General features: G+C 37.8%; 1 protein-coding gene across 2 annotated transcripts in view; it reads right to left on the bottom strand.

Moving 5' to 3' along the window:
* FAM13B (family with sequence similarity 13, member B) overlaps positions 1 to 23,710 on the bottom strand; it is a 38,768-nt gene that overhangs the window by 2,310 nt on the left and 12,748 nt on the right. Inside the window, exons 6-21 of one of the 2 annotated variants that reach the window (XM_010183866.1) lie at positions 22,889 to 22,992; positions 19,808 to 19,849; positions 18,642 to 18,797; positions 16,650 to 16,785; positions 16,388 to 16,411; positions 12,776 to 12,843; positions 12,005 to 12,059; positions 11,462 to 11,609; positions 7,573 to 7,783; positions 5,681 to 5,810; positions 5,126 to 5,207; positions 4,630 to 4,859; positions 4,182 to 4,265; positions 2,921 to 3,016; positions 415 to 498; positions 146 to 318 (exon numbers count right to left, since the gene is read on the bottom strand). In XM_010183866.1, the coding sequence (XP_010182168.1) occupies positions 146 to 318; positions 415 to 498; positions 2,921 to 3,016; positions 4,182 to 4,265; positions 4,630 to 4,859; positions 5,126 to 5,207; positions 5,681 to 5,810; positions 7,573 to 7,783; positions 11,462 to 11,609; positions 12,005 to 12,059; positions 12,776 to 12,843; positions 16,388 to 16,411; positions 16,650 to 16,785; positions 18,642 to 18,797; positions 19,808 to 19,849; positions 22,889 to 22,992 (1,823 nt within the window). The remainder of the gene's footprint in view (positions 1 to 145; positions 319 to 414; positions 499 to 2,920; positions 3,017 to 4,181; positions 4,266 to 4,629; positions 4,860 to 5,125; positions 5,208 to 5,680; positions 5,811 to 7,572; positions 7,784 to 11,461; positions 11,610 to 12,004; positions 12,060 to 12,775; positions 12,844 to 16,387; positions 16,412 to 16,649; positions 16,786 to 18,641; positions 18,798 to 19,807; positions 19,850 to 22,888; positions 22,993 to 23,710) is intronic. The other variant, XM_010183865.1, reaches the window with a different exon arrangement.

Raw genomic sequence — 23,710 nt, 5'->3', positions numbered from 1 at the left:
GAAAGAGTGCTCATTCAAGCCAAACACTTGCGAGAAGTGCTGAACACGTCACTCCCTTCCACCCAACATCAAGTATTTGGTATTTTGACTGTAAGTGCAATAATTGCAACTTCTGTAATAGAATTAGCCACTTGTTTTTACATACATAGAAGCAGCACGGGTGCTTGACAGTCTAAGGTCCCGGGTGAGTTTATCTTGACCATCTTCAACATCAGACTCAGAGTTTTCAACTGGGCTTAAAACAGACTGTGTTTGGACAGCAGTTTTTAAGATATCATTCAGGTCTGTAGAAAAACCATCACTTTCCTCCTCTTCTTCCTGAAAGTCCAAGCAGAAATTCAAACCAAGGATGAAATACTTCAGTTTCCTATTACAAGTGCTGGGAAGTATTTTTTGAAAATGCACTGTACACACCTTAATTTCTTCAAAAAAATGGGCAGTTTCACCTTCAATAATGGGCTGTAACATCTGCCCCCGCCTCTTGGTTGATGGTGACCCCTGGAATATTTTAAATTTGTTTCATTATTCGCAAATAGACATTAAATGCTGTGTGCGATCGGAATTCTGTTGGAAGTTACTTAATTCCTAAAGGTTTCTTCTTTCAGAAGAGTAAGAGACTACAAATGTACTCACAGAACACAAACAGAATAACCATACAACCCAAGACAGCTCAGATATCCAAAACACCCTTGACATCAAGTACATGTCGTAGCTTATAATTTACATTAAAATATTCTTCTTTGGACTTAAAATAAAAAGTACTCTCTCCATGTTCTGCAGAAAATTCATAAAGCACAATAATACCTCTGAATTTCATATTTACTCTTGTTCCTCCCAGAACAAACCACAGGGAGACTATGAAGATATGCAAGGCCAGAGCTCTTTTTTAATCTTCTGCCAGAGAGACACTGGGTATAGCACTGCCAGGTCCTTTTTCTACACTTCTCTGATCCCCACAACTGCAGAGCAACGTAAGAGTTATCTATTGCCACCTCAGGGTCAAGATCCTTTGAACTTCAGCCTAAGGAGGTGCCGCTGTGCTGCACAGGAATTGCTGTCAGCTGCCTGTTGCACACATGCAATTTTGCCCTGCTCATCCATTAACCCTGGACAGTATAAGGAATTTCAACAGGTAGACTCATTGAACAGGGGGAAGGTGGAAGACAAAAGCCAGACAATGATTTGTCAAAAAACTTCAGCTCATGAAAAGTAAATAGCTTCCTGCTTCTTTGGACATTTCAACGGAGACTTCAAAGGATGTGGTTAGTGTACTGTGATGGCATAAGATACTCATGGAAGCAAGTGTCATATAAACCAAAAAACAACTCTTGAAATGCCAGGCACTGAACATGTCCTACCTAGAAGCTACCACTGAACAATCCTTGGTAATAAGAGAGCTCCACTTATCCACCTAACAGGTTTCAAAAGCAGAGCTTGTGACAAATATTTAACAGATGTTGCCTATGGCGCAGATTAGGAATGATGTTACCAAGATCTCTTCTGAACAGAAAATCCTTTTGGTTGGCTATTACCCGTTGCTTTATTTCACAGACACACAAAAATGGTAACTATGACCTAGTCATTAGGCTACTGATAAGCACAAAATCACAGAATAGTTTGGGTTGGAAGGGACCTTTAAGGCCATCTAGTCCAACCTCCTCTGCAACGAGCAGGGACATCTTCAAAAAGATCAGGTTGCTCAGAGCCCAAATCCAACACCTCAGCTGAAGAGTCAGATTTCTGAGGTGAGAGATGGGATAAAACTCAGCTAGCAAAGGGCACCACCACCACCAGCCAGTGACTCACCACTCATGGAGAAATGCTTAGGCATTTAACAACAACCTGTGTTTATGGAGTTCAGAAAGGGATACTGACATCAAAGCCTTTAAGTTGCCCTTAAACTGAAATATGACTGCAACGTAAATAACACTTTTCTGTAAAAGCAGCTACTCAAAGGCGTATGTGCAAGAAAAGAATGATCTTGAACCAGCCCCTTTATCTCAATGTACTTCAGCTTAAAAAGGGGACAGCTAAGGACAGAGTCAACATAGCCAGCCAATTAAGTTGCTGCTGAGTAAGCCACTGCCCAGCTATGTAAATCCGGTAGTGAACTTTCTGTGTGCAAAATATTATCTCACATAGGCTACACAGTCCCTTCTTTCTAAAAAGGTCAAATAGCCAGTATCAAAATTGTTTTGTTGTAAGTCTGGGTAAGCACACAAAATTCTGACTACGGCCCATGAAGAACAAAGCCAGCCAGCTGGATGTCATTCCACGACTGATTTGCAGGTACTACAAACAAAATTACAGTGATCTCTTTGCACAGTATGAAAACTTTTCTTCCTCATCTCTCACAAAACCACAGAGAGATGAAAGAAATAATAGGAAGTATTGCAAGTTAGAAGGAAATGAAGTGAAAACACAATGAAAAAAGCACAGATGCTGCACAGATGGTACAGATGCTGCACATACTGAGAACATGTCTCATGCTGGGGAAGCATGAAGGAATGAAATGGTTCTTAGGGCCATCCTATCATTCGTACCTCTGCTGACAGCAACAAAGAGGCAAGCTTCACTGCAACTGGTGTTACTATTCTCGGGAGGACTAGAAGTACAATATCAACTGTGGATCCATACCTAGCACAGTGACTTGGGAATGTTTCAGCCACAGCATGTTAGAACTGCTTATTTACTTCCACCGGGAACCATTTAATTCCTAAGAGCCACCAAGGTCACAGACAACTTGCAACAGCTCTGCTCTCAGCACTAAACCAAATAAATGCCTTAAGTACAACAACAACATAATCTTCTATCTTCCAAAAGAAAGATGTATTTTACGGAACAGTTTTACTAGCTCTTCTAAAGGCAACCTAGCAGTTCAAAAGTGGAAAAAAACAGAAATAGCATTTGTTTTACTCACAAGAATGGGAGTAATGCTTGCTCTAGTTAACATTTGTTTTACAAGTCTGTATCTGTCATAAAGTGGCTTCACAATGTGTCTTTCTTCTCTAGTAACCTAAAGGCAGAGAAACCACAGAATTAATTATACCAGTCACCCAATGATATACAAGCAAACACAGAGTGGTATGCTTCTCCTGCCAGGCCACCTACATTCCAATTAGGAACATAAAACTAATTTAAGTTTTGTGTACGAAATGGGGTTTATGCAGACAAAGGGGAGTAAGCGGGTGCTTTTCCTCCTCCCTTTTCTCACTTTAACTTCCTACATTTTTCAGGAAGACATTTTAAAGACTTCGTGACAGTTAGGGGAGCTTCAGTAGAAGCAAACCCTTTATCTTTAAAGACGCATGGAAAGAGGAAGAAAAGGGCTCAAGAACTGGGGGAGAAGACCGTGTGCCTAGTGATGATGAGGATGATTCTATAGAAATGACAGGGGGAAAAAAAGAAAAAGATGAAACTGTAGCGAGATTTTATCTGGTATCTGATGCCCTCTCATTTCTTGGCCACGGTACCCTCCTAACATGACGACTCTTCAAGGCTATCCCGAGCAGTTACTGGCGTTTTCTCCCTAAAGGGACTGTAGGCCAAATGCCAGTATCTCCAAGACCATTATTCTTCCTTGGCTTTTAGGCTGAAAGGCTTGCTCAGATTTATATGGCAGTGCTGATTATAAAGCTAGTGTGCCAAATCCAGAAGGCTGACAGAACAGTAACTGGAAAGATCTTGTGATTGGACAAGTGATGCTGATCACTGTCCAGGATAAAAGTCCAGAACCTAATTGCTAGTACTAATTGCTACTCACTTACCCTAACTTCTGTATCTCCCAATTACTTAAGTTAACATGCCACAGACTTAGGGGAAAAAAAAGTCTATTTATGAAATCTAAAATAACATTTCAGGCCTCTTCTTAGGGAATTCAATAGCACCATTTGTTTTTAAGATTTCTCTTTGCTTCACAGACATTTAAGGCACCAAATGACTCCAATTGCTTTGTGGACTCCAATAACTTACTGATCTGTGGAAAACCGGCCTATAAATTTTTTTGAGAAGTTTAATAACTTCCTCTGATGGCAACATGGAAACCAGCAGATAACTGTGTTTTGGAGAAGAAAACAAAACCAAAAACCCACACCAGCATTAAATCCTGGTATTACTACTGCACAAGTTACTGTTGCCTGTGCATACATTAACAGAGCTTGATGAAGTAAACCAAGTATTACCGGCCGTCCATGCTGACTTTCATAATACAGGAGGCTTTTCTGGAGAGATGTTTTCTCTTCTACCAAATGGTCCTTTGTCATTTTCTGTCAGAAAAATAATTCACGTCTAATCAAACATAAGTCCTTTTAACAGTTTTTCTACATTAGAAGCTACACAGAAGCGTTGGCCAAACTTGGCCTAGTTAATGCCATACATCCCGCCTTCATCCATTTAAACCTGTCCTATACTGTCAGCACATACTTGTAAATATTGTAATAGAGAGGGAACAAGGAAATATGTGGTCCATCTTGATCAATCCCCCACTGAGTCTGAAATACGAGGGTTTGGTAAAGGGCTGTTAGACAGAGGCATCATTTGGTCAACAAAGTAGCATCTGAAGTATCTGACAGTGCCCTACTTCTCTCTGTTATTCTCTTAGAAACAGACTATGCATAACCTTATGCTTACTTTTATGTCTTCTGGCAAACATCTCTCAACTCGTTTTTCCTTTAATCTTTTCAAAATAAGTTCAAGTGTAGCTTCCTTAGTGGGCTTCTTTTCTTTCTGCACAACCTGCATCTCATCTCCATTTTCTTCATCCTCTTGGTCAAGAGAGGAACCAAAGCTTTTTGGAAGAGTGTTACTTCGTGGACGTGTTTGAGGTATGAATTCTCCATCTGAGCTCCTCTGCTTTGCATCTGAAATAAGAAAAATGGCTCAATCTAAAAGGTTTAAAAGAAAGAACTCAGTTCAACTGCAAATAAAGGAAGATAACAGTTTACATAGGCAAAGTTTCTCTTCTGATGAACTAAAACCAAAGCCACAAGAATAATTTTAATTTTTTAACAGTTCACAATCTAGAAATATTTTTATCGTCCTGTGGAATTTTACTGCATGACTTAGCCATTTTAGTAATGTAGGTAATTTGTGTTTGTAGAAAAACAGAAACTGTAACATCCCTTACCTTTTATTTGCTTTCTCAATTTGGTAAGTTCAGTCATCCATTTTAAAACTTTTGGATTGGCTGCAATATCACTATAGGAGGGCTGAAAAGAAATACAAACTACATTTTAGGAAAACAAACACACCAAAATCTTGTTTATAAATACTTCTTTCAAGATTTGGTAATATTTACAATAGCAAATGTGACTGGTAACACAGATGCCACTCCTAATACCAGACCAGATCTCAGTGCCAACATAACAGACAAAACTTGTGACAATCACCTTGAAACAAGACCTCAGAAGTTGAACCAGAGGGGTAAGATGTGTCTGTCTCTCCACATACCTCCTCTGATATTCCCTCAGTCTCACTGCATAAATGTCACTGTCTACCTTATTTGGGCATTATGGCACATTTTCTAGTAGTGCTGTTGCTCAGGTCACTTCTGCAGACAGCAGTGAATAACAGAATTCTTCTCATTTGTAAGCCCACAGTAACTCAGCAATGAACCACCAGAACTAACTCAGCTCTACCATACAGTCATTTATCCCGAGTAAAAGCAGAAGTACTAACTTACCTTACTGTTTTTCTCTTTTTCAAATTGTTCCTCAAATTGCTTTATTTTTTTCTGTAATTTCTTGACAAGATGATAAGGTGTCTTGTCTTCCCTTTTGTCATCTTTTGAGCTAAAGGATGCTCTTCGTGTTCTGTATTAAAAACATTTTTAAACATAATTTAAGTAACTGAGTGCAAACAACTTGTATATTTGAGTAACAGATTACTAATTTCATCTTTTTTGTCCAGTTCATAATCCATTCTTTTCAGGTTTTCAGTCAGAGCTATTTACTTACTGAACCAAAATGCTTTGATCTGCTGCCTTCAAAATGTGATGTGTTATTTTTTCCCCTTTCTAGTTTCAGTAATACCACTAACAGAAAAACCATCATCTGAAATTCAAGTGTAATAAACTAATGTACTGTTAATTACATCGTCATTAAAACAGTTCAGATCCTTCTGGTGGCTGGGATACTTATCTAAATTACAAAATTCTCAGTAATTCTTGAAATATTGGGCACAAAATAAAGCGTAGGCTAAAAGGTATCACTGAACAATCCTTGGTAATTAAGACAGCTCCACTTAACTATCTTAGGCAAGTTATTAGATACTTACCTAAAACACAACTACATCATCAAATCTGTTGTCCTTACTAATCTATTTCTAGAGTATGTGATCCTGGTTCAGAATCATCTTTTGCACTTGTTCACCATTTGCTGCTTGTAAAAAGCCTTTTTATTTCAAGGCTGACTATGAGTTTTCCAGTACACTTATTACACAAGGCACCTGAAAGATGCCTCCACACAGCTAGGGATGTCTACGTAGCTCAAGATAGTAGAAGTATTAATCTAATAATCCACTAGTGTAGATCCTTATTAGCTTCAGAATGAGGAGAACACATCTTACAATCAGCAGTTTTCTGCAGGTAAGTCTTCTGCATCATTTCAACAGTACTTGTCAACTATCTTTTGCATCAATAAATCTACGTCAGACAGAGAACTGGAGATTCTAAAATAGGTCTTTCCTGTTCCAGATTTTTTTTATGAGATTTCTTCCCTAACAAGCATGGAAATTCCTCTTAAATTCCCTTTCATAGTAACAGTAGTAGCCAGTACAGCTCACAGGTTATTTACAGTTCTGGAGTCTCACACTTCCTAGTTTTACACAAATAGCTTGCTGTTTGTTTAGGTACAACTCTACTTTCATACACTGGATTAAATAGGCTCAATCCTCTAAACCTACAGGAGACGACCTGCATTAAGAGCCCTACCTCTTCACTGTACTGCTATCCCACGACTCTCCCTCTAACAGCTGATACTTTCCTATATCCTTTCTGAATGGAGGCTTTCCAAGCCTAAACAAAGAATTTGCCCAGACCATTTTCGCTGCAATGCTTTGTATAGCCCACCTCTTTTTACTGGGAATGGGTAACATGCTATGGAAATCAAATCCAAAATAATGCAACATGGAAACAGATATTCATGTTACTGAAGTTAAAAACAAAGCAAAAACTTACATAAAAATCATAGACCGGCAGTCCAGTAAAGACTGGTAAACAAGGATATAAATCTTATCTTCAGCCCAGGAAGTGCCATTACAGCAGGTTGTCAGAAGCCCTGACCAAATTGCCAGGGAAATCTGCACAAGCTTGCCCTATTTTTATATTCTTTCCCTCAGCATCTGCTAGTGGCCACTTTGAGAGACACGATACCATTCCATGAACCTCTGGTCTGACTCACTACAACAGTTCCTGGGCAGGCAGAACAGCCAAATGGCCGTACAATGCTACACTTGACCTTGGTCTTCAATTCATCCATACTGTGAAAACCCGTGCGGTTCTTAAACAGCTCTATTTTCATACTGGCAGTAACAGCTCCTGCTCCAACACCTACCAAATGGCATTAAAATACATACCTAACAAAAGAAAGTGCTTTGGATGAAGAATCTAACATTTCTGGATCATGTAAGAAACGTTGGCTCTGCCCAAAATCCAAACTACGATGTGACAGTATCGGATGACAGTCCTCTTCCAGCGGATGATTAGTCATCCTTCCAGCCTGCGGGGAAAGCTGAGCCTCTCCAGATTCGCTCTCCTCCTGCCAAGACTTGAAAGCAGGAAACGGATCTAGAAGATAAAAAAAGGGACACAAAATGGTACTTTTCTGTTAACGGAACTATAAACAAGAGTCAAAAGGAAACAAAAATGCGTACCCAATGCTTAGTCTTGTATGCTATAAGGATGTGGTGTCATACACAAAGTGAATAAAAACACTGAAATACATCAGAAAGCTACCAATTCTGTCATATAACGACTGAAATAAAAAGGTATTGAAATGAAGTATGCACACTAGGATCCCTTTTTCAAAGTGTATCTTGGGAGCACACATTTCTGAACAGTTCAACAGTGTAAGAGAGCCTTATTTACGTATCAGAAATCAGAACTTGGAATATATTCCTTGTCCAATGCAATATTTTGCTGTGGTAACTGATTTTTATACCTTACACATGTACTTTGAAAGACTGTCCTCTTGGTTTTGAAGAAGGTAAGTCTGGCAAATACCTCTTTAGGTATAATACGCATTTAGCTATTTTTAAAGAAGCGTTGGGTTTTTAAGTTTAAATCCATCTTGACACCACTGAGAAAAAGAGATTTCTGAATTTGTGGAAGGTGATTTATTTTAGGAAAGGGATTCCAAAACAATCCTTTTTTAAATCCCTATAAAAAGTTTGCTGCTAACATCCCTTACAGTTCTCAGATACGGTTTTCTTGTTGTCTAACAAAAAGCTGACATGGCCTTCCAAGCACTTTAATTTAAAATCCCACCCCCCCCTTCTCCGTTCAAAGAGTTGCCTGTATTTTCCAGTTCAAATCAGAAATTTGACACCTGGGTTCAAAGTGTGCAGAACAACAATAAAACCCACAAAGTAATCTTTTTTAAAAAATAACCCCTGTACCTGCTTTCCACCGTACATTTAAGTATTACTGGGATTTTTTGTTTGGTTTACAATCTTGCCTGTTTACACAGTACAAGATACAAGAAGGGGCCTTTTAGAAAAAAAAGTAAACAAAAAAACTGCAGATCAGAACATTCCCAAGATATAACGGACAGCAGGTGAAGGGTTAGTTAGAAAGCAAACCGTAAACTATCAAAAGGCAGATAACTGAACGTATGGCGAACCATACTTACCCTCCCCTTCTCTCTGCAGATGCATTGTTTTGAAATCAATGAGGGGGAAAGTGAGAGGGCATGGCGCTAATAAAATGAAAAAGAATGGCAAAAATACTAAAGTGAACACACAGCACAGTCAGAACAAACCATACATAACATGTAAAGCAGGAAGATACAGTACCAGGGAAAAACATCCCATCCTTTGAGCCAGGCCCTGAGCACACACAGCCTCCAAGCAATTTCAATGGCAGGTAAGGATCCTCAGTCCTTAGCGAATTTGAACCTTTTACTGAAAAGGTTTACAAAGAACCGACACAGGAATAGTAAAGACTTATTGCAGTTTAATAAGAGACTCATGTATCCTCACATTAACAAGACAAGTTCTAAATACGTTTTTGCTCACAGCTGATAAAAAATAGAGACGGTGGTGATTCCCAGAAAGCAAGACAAATGCAGAAAAAATACTCAGCAATACAGATTAACTGATCTGCATGTTTGCCTTAAGCCAGCAAGCATTTGATGATCATTTTCAAGAACTTTGTTGGTTACAGGCCTTTAAGTTTTCTATGGCATAGGCTTTAATAACCCAAATCTTGTAACAAGACTTGGACTAGCATAGATTTCTTTACAAAGCCAATCGACTCCGGTGGAACACCACAAGGACTTCCGGTGCCTTGGAAAGTCGAGTTTCTAATAACAATTCTAAACAGGGCTGAAGATAGCCAAAGTTAAAACACTTCGCTATGAAATAACACCTCTTGCAAAATATCATGGTTTTACTACCAAGAAGCTTGTTTTATAAATTCATATACAGATATGACCCTTTACTTTGAAAAGAAAGTAGCATAAAACTATGTCGGTAGGTTACCGAAGCATCTTTTATGAGCAGGTTTAAGGGAATAATGAAAATGGAAGCCACAAACCTTCTGAGAATACATATTGAATCATATTAACACAAACAGAGGATGCAACAAAATGTAATGCGCAAGTAAGCAATTAACGTAAATAAAATAAGCAAGGTTATTTTTCTCTTTTTAAACTTTAGATAAAGTTATTAACTTGGGCAACAAGAACGAAACTGTGGACTCAGTGTCTTCACATGCCTGCCAATCTATTTCTACAGCACGACATACTCTGATCGTACAGTTGACTAGGGCTCAAGAAGGCCAACCAGCAAATACTTCAAACATAAGCAAGCCAATCACAAGTTGTAAACCTCATCATTTATGAAATGGGTAGAAGGGAAATACGGATTCACACAGGCAATTAATTTGGAAAACCGTCAACACTGGTGACAAACTAACAATAAGCTACCACCATTGGAGCTTCAAGAGAAAGCTTTATGTGCCGACATGCTACAGCTATATGCTGCACTGTTAAACTACATACATTCCAGGTACACTTCATTAACTTTAATATTTATAACACAGCAACCAGAAGTTGAGTGCATTCGTTGTTACCAGTGCCTTACTAACATCTGACCTTAACACCTAAAGGTATCTCAAAGAATCACTGTTGCTGAAACAGCCTGCTGAAAGTGAAGGCCTTGACCCTGCATAGTCAGCCTGCACCGTATCCACCGAGTCCTGTTTGCAAGTTTGTTAAATTGGAAACAAGAGACTGTGGTCACTGTACTGTAGGTGACAGCTCACAGTATTGCAGCTAACTGTACGACTTGCATCTTTTAAGGCATGATTCAGAATACCAACGCCAGGCACAGGAAACAGGCTATAAGGAACACATTAAAGGTAAGTACTTTGAAAAGAAGATATTGGCAGGAGCGTTTTGGTCTGGTTACAAAGGGTTTATGTTTTTACACAAGTAAAACAACAGTTATTACCAGACGATTGAGCAACGAAGTTCAGTAAAGTCACAAGCTCAGAGGCTTGGTAAACCTGGAAGGCCATGAAGAATAAGCTCACAAAGGTAAGGAATCCTGCCTGAGAGAAAACTATGTTTCAAACAGTTTCCTTTTCCTAAAATCTAAAAAACAGAGGGAGGAGAAGCACAGAAATAATATCCATCTGCAATTTTAACTCTTATTTGAAAATTCAGAGCTGTTTCAAGTTGTCCAATGACATGGAAACCAACACCTGACAATCCTAATGTTTAAAACAAAACAAGCAACAAGTTTTTCACAGTAAATTAAATATAAATTGTGGTGTTTAGTAGGTTAGTGATTTTTAAGTTTAATTCACTATTAGAACATCAGTAGCTTACACTTAAAATAAAGAAAAAAGAAAAAAAGAGTGTGAATATGAACTGTACGACACCATCAGCATTCTTAATGACTTGGATGAGTGACTCAGGGTCCTGGGAACCATAAGTTACTTTTTAAAAAACAAAAACAAACCAAAAACCACCTCTAATTGGAAACTTGGGCTTTTCTGCTTTCTTTAGTTGCTCCTTTGACTATTTTTGCTTTACAGCTTCTTTCAAGTTCTTAATTAAGTTGTAGTTTTGAAACGAGAGAGGACATGTCATGACTTGGTCACTCTTAGCATGTGCATGGGAACATAGTGCTCAAATTGAACTAAAGAAAAAAGAATAAGTTGTGTGCTGCTTCCACTTCGTCAAATGTTCTTTTCATCATTACTAGCTAACTATAATGTGAGCTAAAGGGCAGAAATTACCTTCCCATTTGTCACCATCAGATACAGTCTTCAGATCTAGACGTGGTACTTGGACTCCCAGAGCTTCCTCAGAAACATTAATGTTGCCATCCCCTGACACCTCTGAATCAGTGTTTGCATTAAGATCACAAGTCTTGCTACTTGAATCCTGTATTTAAATAACATAATAGAACAATTTTATTATTACTTAGCAACTGAAAATCAGGCACCTAATCAGTGCCAGTTCTAGCGCTTCTGGAAATTTTCTGAGAGAAAAAAATACATTCTTCTTCCTAACTCAAGGTATCATAAACAAGCTTCCCCTGTACCCCCCAACAGTAGTCAATTTTAAGCATTATAAAACATTCCTTTCATGAGATGCACAATTACAAGCTTGCTCTGCTCTCAAAACTTTCTGTGAAGCAAGAGGATGAGATCTCTAACAGAGGTTTTGCAGCAGGCCATCAACATAAAGTGTTAAAAGATAAATTTATTGCTTTTCTTCACATTTGTACTTCATGTAAGTTCCTAAGAAGCTCTATATAAATGAAACCATAATCTTACCAGAAACATCTCTGAAGATATTCTATCACTGCCACCGAGCAATATACTATTTTGTCTAAAAAGAAGACACAGACCCAGTTATTTCAAATACAAGTTCTTAATGGACAGTATATTCACTTTACATTTTATTCTCACACAGCCTAGTCCAGTTTTATCAGATATGCAATGTATTTACTTAAAGAGAGAACTAAAATTCTGGGGAGTAAGTTACATTGCTTTCCCCTACCTTTTTTCTTGACACAGAATTTCAAGCTGAAGCACACAAACAACAACTGGACTTGAACAGAACAGGAAATAAAACCAGCTCAGATCTCTACTCTCAAACTAGGAATAAATATTTTAAAACTCAATTGAACTCAAACTGAAATTTCAATCAGCGCTGAATTCAAACTGCAAATGAGATTAAAGTCTTCTGGCTAGTCACTATTACCACCAGTAATTCTTCAATCATTAAGATCAAAATATTTCAAAGAAAATAACTTCTTCTTGTTCTGTTTCTCTTGCCCAGAACATACAGTTGTTCACAAAGATACAATTATATATATCACACAGGCGTGTAATTGTTTTCTTAAGTACACAAAGTTCCATGCCTTTTATATCATCATCACAAAAAGGTAACTCCATCCTTTCCTCTCCGTTTTCATCTGTGAAAATCTGCATGTTTTGTTTCACGTCCCCTACGTTACAATGCATCGTCATAAATCAGTTCTGAAAGTAAGTGTACCAAACTAGTGATGAATTCTGCCACGTAGAATGAAAGAAAACACGTACCTTTCACTATTATTTTCTCCATCAACATCTGCATCTTTATCACACGGTTCCAATAATACATCTGTAGTCTGTTGGCAAAAAGTACGTTTAGAAAGCTCTGGAAATGGCAAACTCAGCTGAAAACGTCCCTGTCATCATTCCTGACCATAAAAAACACTCAAGACCTAAAACCACAGCTTTGTGTGTGTGGGTGGAAATCAGACTTTTTAAGCATGCAGCATTTTTATATCCAAAGCCAGTAACCAGGTGTTTTAATCACTAGAAGGCAGACAACGACATTCCATCTTCACACAAACCATTTGTCACTATTTCTTTTAAATATTAATACCAACAGTTCTACTGCAAATTGTTCATCACAGCATGAAGTTTGGGGTGACTAAAATCATGGCAGTAAGCATATCCGAGTCTTGAAAATAACTGAGTTGGATGTAGACTTGTGCTCAGCATGTGTGAAATGAAACAAGCCTGACAGACTTTCTATAAGGAGCTACTAATCCGTGTTACTAAATCAAGCAGCAACAGAACTGGAGGGGGATGAAGAAATGTTGGCATTTCTATGACACCATCTCACAAAACAAGCTCAGATGGATACATGTCACCATTTTGCTCACTAAAAGTTGGCACAGGAAGATTGACTACTTTAAGTCTTTACGCCAAAGCGTACATTTACTTGATTTCTTTGAAAAAAGTGTCTTACTGGGAGGAATATAAGAAATTTTAAATATAAATGATGTCATTTTAAAATAACATCACATCTGGTTTCAGACTTCAAAAAATTCTCATAAATGAAATGTCCAAATATAAAATAAAGTTACCTGGAGAGTTCAAATACACATAACAGCTGCCAGTTTTACACTGCTGACAGTAATATTCACCCTTATCAGACAGAACTCCATTATCCTGTTTACATTATTTCAGTCCTCAAGTTGAATTCCAGTTCAGGGAAAAAAAATTTTAATTATAGTGCATTTGCCATACTCCAGCAGATCATTTCCACCCTGCAGATGAGCTGTGCAAGTCTTGCATAGTCACACTTATTGTAGTTGTGGAAAACAGCTGCTTCTGTTTCCATTCCAGACCCAGAGGGGAGCTCACGCACACACCTTTCATTTCCTACAACCCTGTGTGCCCCTCTCAAACTCCTTTCATAGAGAAAAAGCAGATTTCCCTTTAACATCTCACCTAAAGATGTAACTCTCCAACAACCACTGAATTACTGTACAAAGCTTTACTCCAGAATGCCACCTTACCACTGATATCAATGGACAGAAATATATCAAAAAGCAAAAAGGCCAAGAACAACATCAGGTACGATAACAAAAGTGCATCTATACCTGACCATGTGCTCCCATGCATCTCATCCCCTTTATCATCTTAGCACAGTAACACACTTAGAACTCTTAAGTACACATAAGAAGTCTAATGCACATCTCAGTTGTTCTTTGAAACCATTAAAACTGCATAAAATGCACTGAAAAGCCATCAATTTGCAATTCTTGTTTCTCCAGCTGCATTTGTATTTTCCAAGTTTTAATTTCTACAGCTCAGCATGTATTTTAACTAGGAAGGCAGGGGGAAGTGAAGTGTTAGGAGTCAGTATGAGAAACTCACTCTCTATTGCTTTTGGAGGCTTTCACTGTCAAAAGACTGGAAACCTAAAACAAATACTACAAATAAAGGAAGACTAACAGCAACGCGTCAAACAAGACCGATGGCAGAAATACCCAACCTTACCCTGTACTTTCACCAGAGCTCTTGCAAACATAGCATTCACCTGAATTGGATAAAATATCACCTAATTGCAAGACCATGTTTTGTGCATTTTTTGCTACAGGATAACAATGTAGTTTGGTTTTTTTCTAACAACAACATTGGGCATTAACGCATCAGGAAAAACCTAGACGAGCAACACATTCTGTGAAATTTCAATGTAACAGAACAGGATTTAAAACAATATGCTAGTTTAGCCAGAACAACTGAAAAATTTGGCTTGTTAGGTGTTTCAAAAGATTAATTTGGGATCCATGAAAACAAACAGACAACTTGGAAAATACATTACAACAGTGAAAAGCACTAGGGCAACATTCTGTTTTAATGAAAACACAGATTCCACACAAGACTCACAGTTTCACTGCGCTAAGGCATCCACTTCTATCTTTTCAAGTTCAGAGACCCATTAAATTCTTCTGGTTAATTTAAGTCTACTAACAATAGGTTTGCTTACCTAGTTATCTTTCAGGAAACCATCACAAAGATTTATGGACTCAAAAGCAAGAAGCTAAAAACCACTGCAGAAAGCTCTCTACACACGCATAGCAAATCTCCCTACCAACAGAATTCATCATTTAGATTTATGACAACAAAAGTCTTAGCAAATCAATAAGGAACTATAGAGTCATTTTTTTCATTGAAAGTGCCTATCTGACAGCTGCATATGTGCTATTTCATACAGACTGCCGGGAACTATTCTCTTGCATATTCCTGTTATACTTGATTTCATTTTTGGCACATACTTTACAGCATTGATGATGACGTAAAGATACCCTGAACGAGAGACTTACCTGCTCACTAATATAAAGCACTGGTACAGTTCAGGCCATCATTACAAATTCAGGCCATACTTCAAACCTTCACATTCAATTGTATGTGGAGATCTGATAATTTGCAGCTCAAGGCAAAGCTGAGCCATGCTCGTTGTATAGGGCAAACAACTATTGCAACATTTACCGTTACTACAATACTGAACTTCCATTCAAACTGCATATAATACTTGCTTCCTTCAGTAACATGAAGCTCTTCAATTCAAGTATAATATGTAAAAGTAAAGCCAAAATTAAATCTATGACATCTGATATCCCGTGGTCTGTTGTTTACATTTTTAACTGCTTTATGAACTTTAACAGCAACTTCAAGTATCATTAACGTTTTATTTTCTGAGCAAAAGTTGTCTTTTTTTTTAAACTAAGTACTTTAGTTTTACAAACATGTTAGCATCATGTCCTAATATCTGCTCATGGATCACTCTAAACAGATGTTTCTGCTCTGGAATACAAACAGTCAATCCTGATACTATTCAAGAAGACAATATAAGCATTGAATCTCTTCAGGAGGCCACAAGTCTAATTTGCTTTAATTTTTCCTCTGCTGAATACCTGAAGCATAAAAATTCTAAGTGAACACATCAGGATGGAGGAACATGAGCTATCAGCACAGCACAAGCCAAATATCTATGCAGAGAGGTTCAGGGAAACACAATAAAACCTCTTTCAACTAGACAGGGGATGAAGATACGTTGAAAAGAACAGGACATCTATGCCTACACAGAAGAAACTGGAAACAGTGAGAAAAGAGTGAGAAACAATTTTCATATGAAACTTGTTTTGTTTTTTTAATAGGCCAATTATAAAACCACACCTTCCTAGCACAAGCATAGTCAAGAGGCTGCACAGCCTCAAGGTGACAGCTACTTCTATCCATGCTTAATGCAGTAAAGGTGTGACTAACTGCAGGTTATGCTACAATCACGGCTCCACATCTTCTGCTCCTCAGGCAGCCTTTACCAACACAGATACCATTCTAACCAGTGCTATGCTTGCTGAGACACTGACTTACCTGAGCAGAGGGAAGGCCTGGTACCTGTGAAAGACCAATAGAAAAAATTTAGTCAGGGCCAAAACAGGTTGTACCAAAGTACACAAGAATTTCTCTGTGCAGATCTACAAAACGTGCAAAGCAGAGAAGGCAATTAACTGCACAGAGCAACAGCACCATGTAAGGGTGCAACAGAGATAGAAAGAAAACTTGGATCTCTAGAGCACTTTGCTGAAGTCACAGCAATTTATGATCTTCAGGTACAGGAGGCTCTTCCTCTCACCTGAACGCTTTCTTCTTCCTCAGTTACAGTGTCATGTTTCATAGCTTCACTGTCTAAATCAGTGCAAACCAATACTTCAGAGCAGTCTCCTGTGTTCTCATTGCTACCAGTGTCATTATCTTCAGTAACATCATTCCTAAAGAGAAGAACAGAAAGACTTCAGCAACCTGTTCCACTTAAAAGAAAAACTAAAAAAAAAAAAATCACGGCACTTTGTTGTTTGTTGGGTTGGGTTTTTTTTTTCCTTAAACAGTATCAAACATTTGGATTGCTCAGTTTGCTTTTTAACAAAATTACACTGACCAAAGTTACTGGTAATACCTACAATTTCAATCACCTGCAGGCAAATGTAGTAATTTATGTAATTTATATACACTTCTGAAGTTTCCTACAACAGTACGTGACAGATCCATTAAAATGCATTTGTTTTATTCTTGTATTAAGGGTCAGGCATACATCCCCCACTCACTATGCTGACCTAAGGAATCGAAGTGCCAACAGCCAGAAGCAATAACATATTGAAACTACCCAAGCTCCTGTGGCTACACTCCTCTCAATACTGAAGCCAGCCTTGAGTGAGAAATCCCATTACTTCTAACACTTAATCTACCTAGAATTCAACTTAAGGCTTGCAACTGTACAACCAAATTAAAATTAACTTATATCATATTTATGCTCATCTATTCTTCACATGCCACTGCCATGATTCTTTTATTCTTCACAAGCCTTTGGCTTCCTTGCTTTCCTTCTCCTCACTCACAAAGAATTCCAAACCACTTTTTAAAACGTCCCTCTGTAACAGATACATATCAGATATTAAACAGGATGGGTTTGGAATTTAACATTTTAACTCTATTTTCTTCATTCCAGCAATTATTTTAAGTAAGTTCTAAGAAATCTGCACTGGACCACTGCAATTGTTAGTTACTCATTTTAACTGTGTATTTGCCTTGTGTATGATCTCCTGGCAGCACTGCTCTAAAGGACCCAGATGACCTCTTCCGAGAACGGTATCGTGTGTCCTCTATTACGGTTAATCCACAGTGGAACGACGATCAGAAGCATTTGAAATAGCGACTGTGTCAGAAGAGTGTATTGGTTTCAAATCTGCAGTGATGGCACTTTTAGCCTCTGCTTCTGTGAAGTCAGCCAGCCTTTAAAGCACTAATGAGGAATTCAGCTACAACAGGTCTTTCAGGCCATTACTCGCTCACTTATAAATTACTTCAAAGACTTTCAATCTCTAACAGTAAAACTCAGTTTTAATTGATCATTAACAACAACAATTACTACTTTTGTGATCAACTGCTAACTTCAATCCTACCTCTTGTCACAGGTAACACTTCTAAAAACAGTAACTGTAAAATTTAGTAAAGAACATTCAAGTCTGAATACTTCACGTGTTATCAGGCTCTGAGCCACGAAGGAATTCAGGTACTGAAGTCTTACTACATATTTTTGGAGTTTGAGTATTAATCATGACCATTTATTTTTAATAAAGCACCAAAAAGTACCAAATTCTCAATGTTGCCACGGCAATCACTACAGCCATAACCTGGCAAGACTCAAAGTAAAAATAAAAGCTGATCAAATGATCAAATGAAACTCTATGCAAACAAACTCACAGTGCTGATTCTATCCATTTTTAGTTGCTTTGTTCTGTGTCATAAGTAACGTCAGTGAGATAAGAATGAAAGCAGTACAGTAAATTTAAGTTCTTGTGCTACTTGCACAGAATGAAGCAGTGAAGCCATTATATTGCACAACATTTTTGTCTATAAGACCAATTAAAAACATTTGTTCCAAGGGCTGTTGATTATCAGAAACTGATGGATGCTGACTTGGTTTAACACAAGAAATAAATTGAAGTTAATAGCAAAAGTCATAATTTTTTGTGGGGGTGGTGAGGTGAGGGACTGGGGTGGTTTGTTTGGAAGAGTTCAGATACACAATGCTATGGCATTCATTACAGATACAAAAACAATATCTTACTGGTTGTTAGATCCTTCCTCATCCCCACTGGGATTTTTTGCTTCACTGTTACAGCCCAGTCTGTGTTGCTGTATATGTTTAAGATCGTTATCTAAGCTGCTCTGCAGGTCGAAAAGGTGCTGTTCCACAGCTGCTCTAATTGTTCTTTCTAAAATGCTAAAAAGAAAAAAAAAAAGACAAAATTCACATTAAGAACTCTCCTTTGCACTGATCAGCTATGCAGAAAGGCAGAGATAAACTCTACACGCGACAGGAATCTTTGATGACAAGTACTTCAAGGCAAAAATAGACTAACTTTTCCCAACAGGCAGTGGAAATCACTGCGCCTACTATCTTTTATTTCATTATATTTACATCAAATATTGTGAAGTCCATTAACAGAATTTTAAGAGCAATAAACACACTACAATGACCAATTATTTTTTAATGACTATGCACAAAGCCTTATAAAAGCCTAATATATTAATGTGACAGTAAAACTCCTGTGCCTGGAACAGGTCAGAGCCAATCCTGGAGCAGGTACCACTTCAGCACAGCTGGCTGCAAACCCTCCTGAGTGGGGCTGGAATCTTCAAAGGCAAGAGCCAACAAACAGCAGACACAATAAGCAAGTACCTGACAAGGGACACAGGATACACCCAAAGACACAGCAAGCAAAGAACAGCATTCTTTAAGAACAGACTACTCTGTTGAGTGCTTCTTAGCCAGCACATCCAAAATGCGCAAAAAGTTCACCCATAAGAACCTTAAAATATTTCACCCTGTTTTAACTCTGGAGCTGTGCATTCATTTTTCCTCTGCATTTGTACATGCAATTCCACTGAACTGTACTCAAGATTAACAAGAACAAGTAGTGCTAAAAACACAGTGTGAAAGTTATCATAATGTAAAGTCAAACATGTATGATGTATATAGGTATAAAACCAAAGTATCTTGGAATCTAGATCCTACTGTACTGTGCTCTCAAGCTTCTGCAGTCAACAACACTGACACACAGGTTTTTCCTGCATTAGCATTAAATGCTAAGTGAAATACTTCACACTAGAACACGTTGATTCATAACTGTAACCATCAAACCTACTGTATACTTTTGAAAGAAAACATATACGCTACGCGTGTTCTAGCAACAGCACAGTTCAAATATTTTAGATTTTCATTATACTTACTCTGCAGAGGCTGGCAAGATACTTATGGGAGAGATATGAGCACTGCAATAAAAAAGAAACATTTTAATGTAATGTTAAAACTCATCACACTAAATAAAAGTCCTAAAGTCAACGGAAAGCAACTTAGAAAATACAGGTAATGCAGGTAATAAAAGTAGACTAAATATGCGGTAAACACTGATTTGCAGCCCCTTTATTATTTAGATGAAAAAATCTTAAAGAATGACACTGTAAAAGAAAGTTGTAGAAACAGCAATGCAGATTTCTGTCTCTCAAGAGCCAATAAGAAGTGTATTATGAAGCTATAAGCTCTCAGATGTATGGTCTTTCCCATGGGAAACAGTAAACACTCAGTCTCCAAAGATTTCCTGACACCTTGCTTAAGAATGCAGATTTTAACCTTGCTGCCTAAAGCAAATTCCAGGTTACTTTGCTTTCCTCCACAGTTGCAATGCAAAGAGATTCTTCCCTGCCCAGACCGCTGCACAATTTTATTTCGCAGCATTCAACAGATCTGCAGCACCCTCCAACGACAGCAACATTTCAAGTGAAGGCAGGGACCTTTCAGGTGTTTTGAGACATGAGCTAGTCATTTGTAAAGCATCTGGAAGTCTCCTAGCACAAGCCACTTCAGCCTAGAATGTCAAACACCTGGGTGAGAGAAAGGTGGAAATCACTGTAACTAACACAAATAAGTTCAACTAAGTTAACTTCTGTGTACGAGGTCTCCTTTCAATTTTCCCATTAACATAATCAAAATTGTTATAAACAGAATGCTTAAATTTTAGACAAAGTGGCAGTAAGTATGCTAAGAATGAAATAAAAGAAGAAAACTCTACTGTAAACAGCAGTGAGTTGCAACTTAAAAGCCTAATTCAGGAAAAATATATACTAACTAAATATCGAGGAGGAGGGAGGGAGGTCAACAAATGCTTCTTCTTCCTGTTATCTATAAATAAGCTCAAAAAGCTGAAAAAACCCCTACTCTTTACCACATAACAACATTGTTGGCAGCCAAAGTTGGTCTTAAATATTATTTTCATGAATGCATAAAGTAGACCCTGAAATATGTGGGAGCTTGCCACTCCACTGGAGAACTGAACAGGTACTGCCTCTGTGAGACAGTTCTGACTGATATTATATTGTGCTAAAATCTGTAGACTGTCTCTCTGCTTATCCAAGAGTAGTTTTAATACAGCAAGGAATATCTTGGTTAGACTTTACCAAGTTTATAAGTAGTTCTACCACCAAAAAGGTAAGATAATCAGACTACCTCAAGCAGACCTTCTGTTTTTTCGTCCTTCAGTAGATGAAACACAAGCAATAAAGGACTTTCAATTCAACACTAACTGATATGGAAAGTAGTTGAAGTACTTACTTAAAAATAATTATGCCCTTTTGCCTTAGACAACTTGTACTGAGCCACTAGCAAAGTGCACTGTATTTAAACACCACCATGTAACAACTGAACAAAGTAGCTTCTCACAAAAGTTTTAAATTTCTTTTCTTTATTTTTTTTTTAATAGAAACTTGACTCTGAAACAAGCTTATCTGTGTGTGTGTTTGCCTGGGTGAAAAACCAAAGCAGATCTATTCCAAATGATTTGCCACAACAGGCAGCTCTAAACTACTGTTTCAAAATAGACATTGCCACATAGCTTTGGAAAATTAAAACACCTGATGTAGAAGCCAGATCTCGTAGCCACTAATTTCAAAGCTGCTGGATCAACAACTGAGGGTGAACAAACTGGCATTTCGTTTTTTCCTTTCAAACAAAAAAATAGTAAGAAAACATTCACAGCTTAAGATATTTACAATAGTATTCCACGGACCTTCCTGTGCACAGCAGTCCAGCAAAGCCTAGCCTTACTACTTGTACGAAGCGTTTTTCTGATGAACAAATTTTGGTTTGATAATACTGAAAAAACCCCAAACAAACATGAAACTGTGAATAAGTTCAGCCCCATGAACAAGATAAGACAGGAGCATGAGCACGAACCTGAGGGAAAAAAAAAAAAGACAGCAAGATTTCAAAACATGAAAAAAGTAGTTTTAAATATCTGATCTCAGTATTTTCACTAGTCTTAAAAAGCTGCATTATAAAAGGTACGCTTACTTCCTAGATGTACTAATACATAGTTCTGCACATTGAAATCAACTTCCTATTAAAACACAGTCACTCCTAGGACAAATCAGAGGGGAAAAAAGAGGCAACCAGAGCACAGAACTCTGCAACACTCTAGTTGTAAAGGAGAGCAAAACCAATTCAGTCAAGGGCACAGGAACAAACACTATTTATAGGGAACCATGATGACCTGGAATCCTTTTATTCTACCACTTGGGAAAATGAGGAACTGTGTCAAGAGTGTGGAAGATCAAACCCCGAAAGAATCCAAAAGATTTCAGACATGGTTCACAACAAAATTTTCCACCTGTGTAACCTTCAGTTCCCAGCATAGGATTGCTCACCAGTGCTTTTACTAAACATCTTGAGTTGCAATAGAAGTACTCAGCAAAAGACGTGCATAAATCAGCAGTATCGCAAAGCCTGAAGAATCCTCTTACTATGTAAATAATATCTCAAATCTTCAACTAATCACTTTAAAAAATTAAGCACTTTTTGAAAGAAATGTGTCCATCACTCTCAGCTGAAAATAAAACTTTTGAACCGGTGTACCACAGTTCAAGGATACTTTTTAAAAGCTGTAATTCACACTGCTACACGGAGTCTTAACGCAGCATGACACAGCAAGACACAGAAAGGTAAACATCTTTGTTTCATAATGCTAACCCTCTCCTGAGGGCCCCTTTTGCACTGTCTCCCTACCCATAAAAAGTCCTGGTAAAAACAGACCTTGAGATAGAAAAACACATTAAATAGAGACAAAACATTTCAAAGTTTTTCTTGGCATTTTCCTGACTGTACACAAGTTCTTATTTCTCATTTAAAAAAAAAATAATCTATTGTGACATTTATTCATTTCACAACATCTCCAAAATACATTCAATCTCGTAACTTTAAAGTTAAAAAAGTCTCCTTTGCAATCATATCAAAGCAACATTTTCCTTTCCCATATTTACCTGTGCAGCAGAACTTTACAGGCCATTCTGATTATTTTTGCGATCCCAAACGAGCACTTCATGTAAAAATGCTTCATTTGAAAACCGGCAAGGCGTGATGCTGGCTGCTGGTTATGCATGCTGCTCACTGGGATCCACTGCCTGCTGTCAGACAGCACTTCTGGAGTGCTGCACTAAACCCTGCAGTCTAAACAGAAATAGACTGCAACATGAGGTCACTCCTGACAATAAGCTGCCCAATCAACACTTGAAAGCTCTCCTAACATGTTGTTCACTGATTTTCTAGAATGGAAGTAGGGACAAATATTTGGATCTTAAAGAGAGCACTAAACTGTAAGAATAATAGCAATTCAAGGCAGTTGTTCTATTTGGTTAGCCTTGCTATATGTGCATTTTGTCTCACTTTGTTGCTGTTAATATTATTGCCTTCTCTCACTGATCAGAGCTAATTAAAACAAAAAAAGGGTTAACAGAAATATCACACAAGCCAGCCAGGAGCTTGCCCTTGTCATTCCATTTAACATAGACAAAGCAAACTGTTTACAAAACTTACTACTTGTCATAGCTCATATTTTTACACATATAGTTTTGAAAAGCCCAAAGAACATGTCAAGAGTTTTTATATAAGGCTTCTGGCTGACAATATTTGAGATGAACTGCAAGTAGTAAAGCTTGGCAAAGCGCAGTGATGAAAAATTTGGAATAATGACAGCTAAGGATCCTAAAGTGATTATTTCAACAGTGTCTTAGAAGTCAGCTGCAATGCTGAGTCAGTAATGCTCTTCTCCGAAAGACACGACAGCAAAACCAAAAGAAAGAAAG

This window comes from Mesitornis unicolor, unplaced genomic scaffold (assembly GCF_000695765.1).
Source record: "Mesitornis unicolor isolate BGI_N332 unplaced genomic scaffold, ASM69576v1 scaffold32024, whole genome shotgun sequence".
Lineage (NCBI taxonomy): Eukaryota > Metazoa > Chordata > Aves > Mesitornithiformes > Mesitornithidae > Mesitornis > Mesitornis unicolor.
The sequence above is the reverse complement of the archived record's forward strand: the minus strand, read 5'-3'. Positions and strand labels throughout refer to the sequence as shown.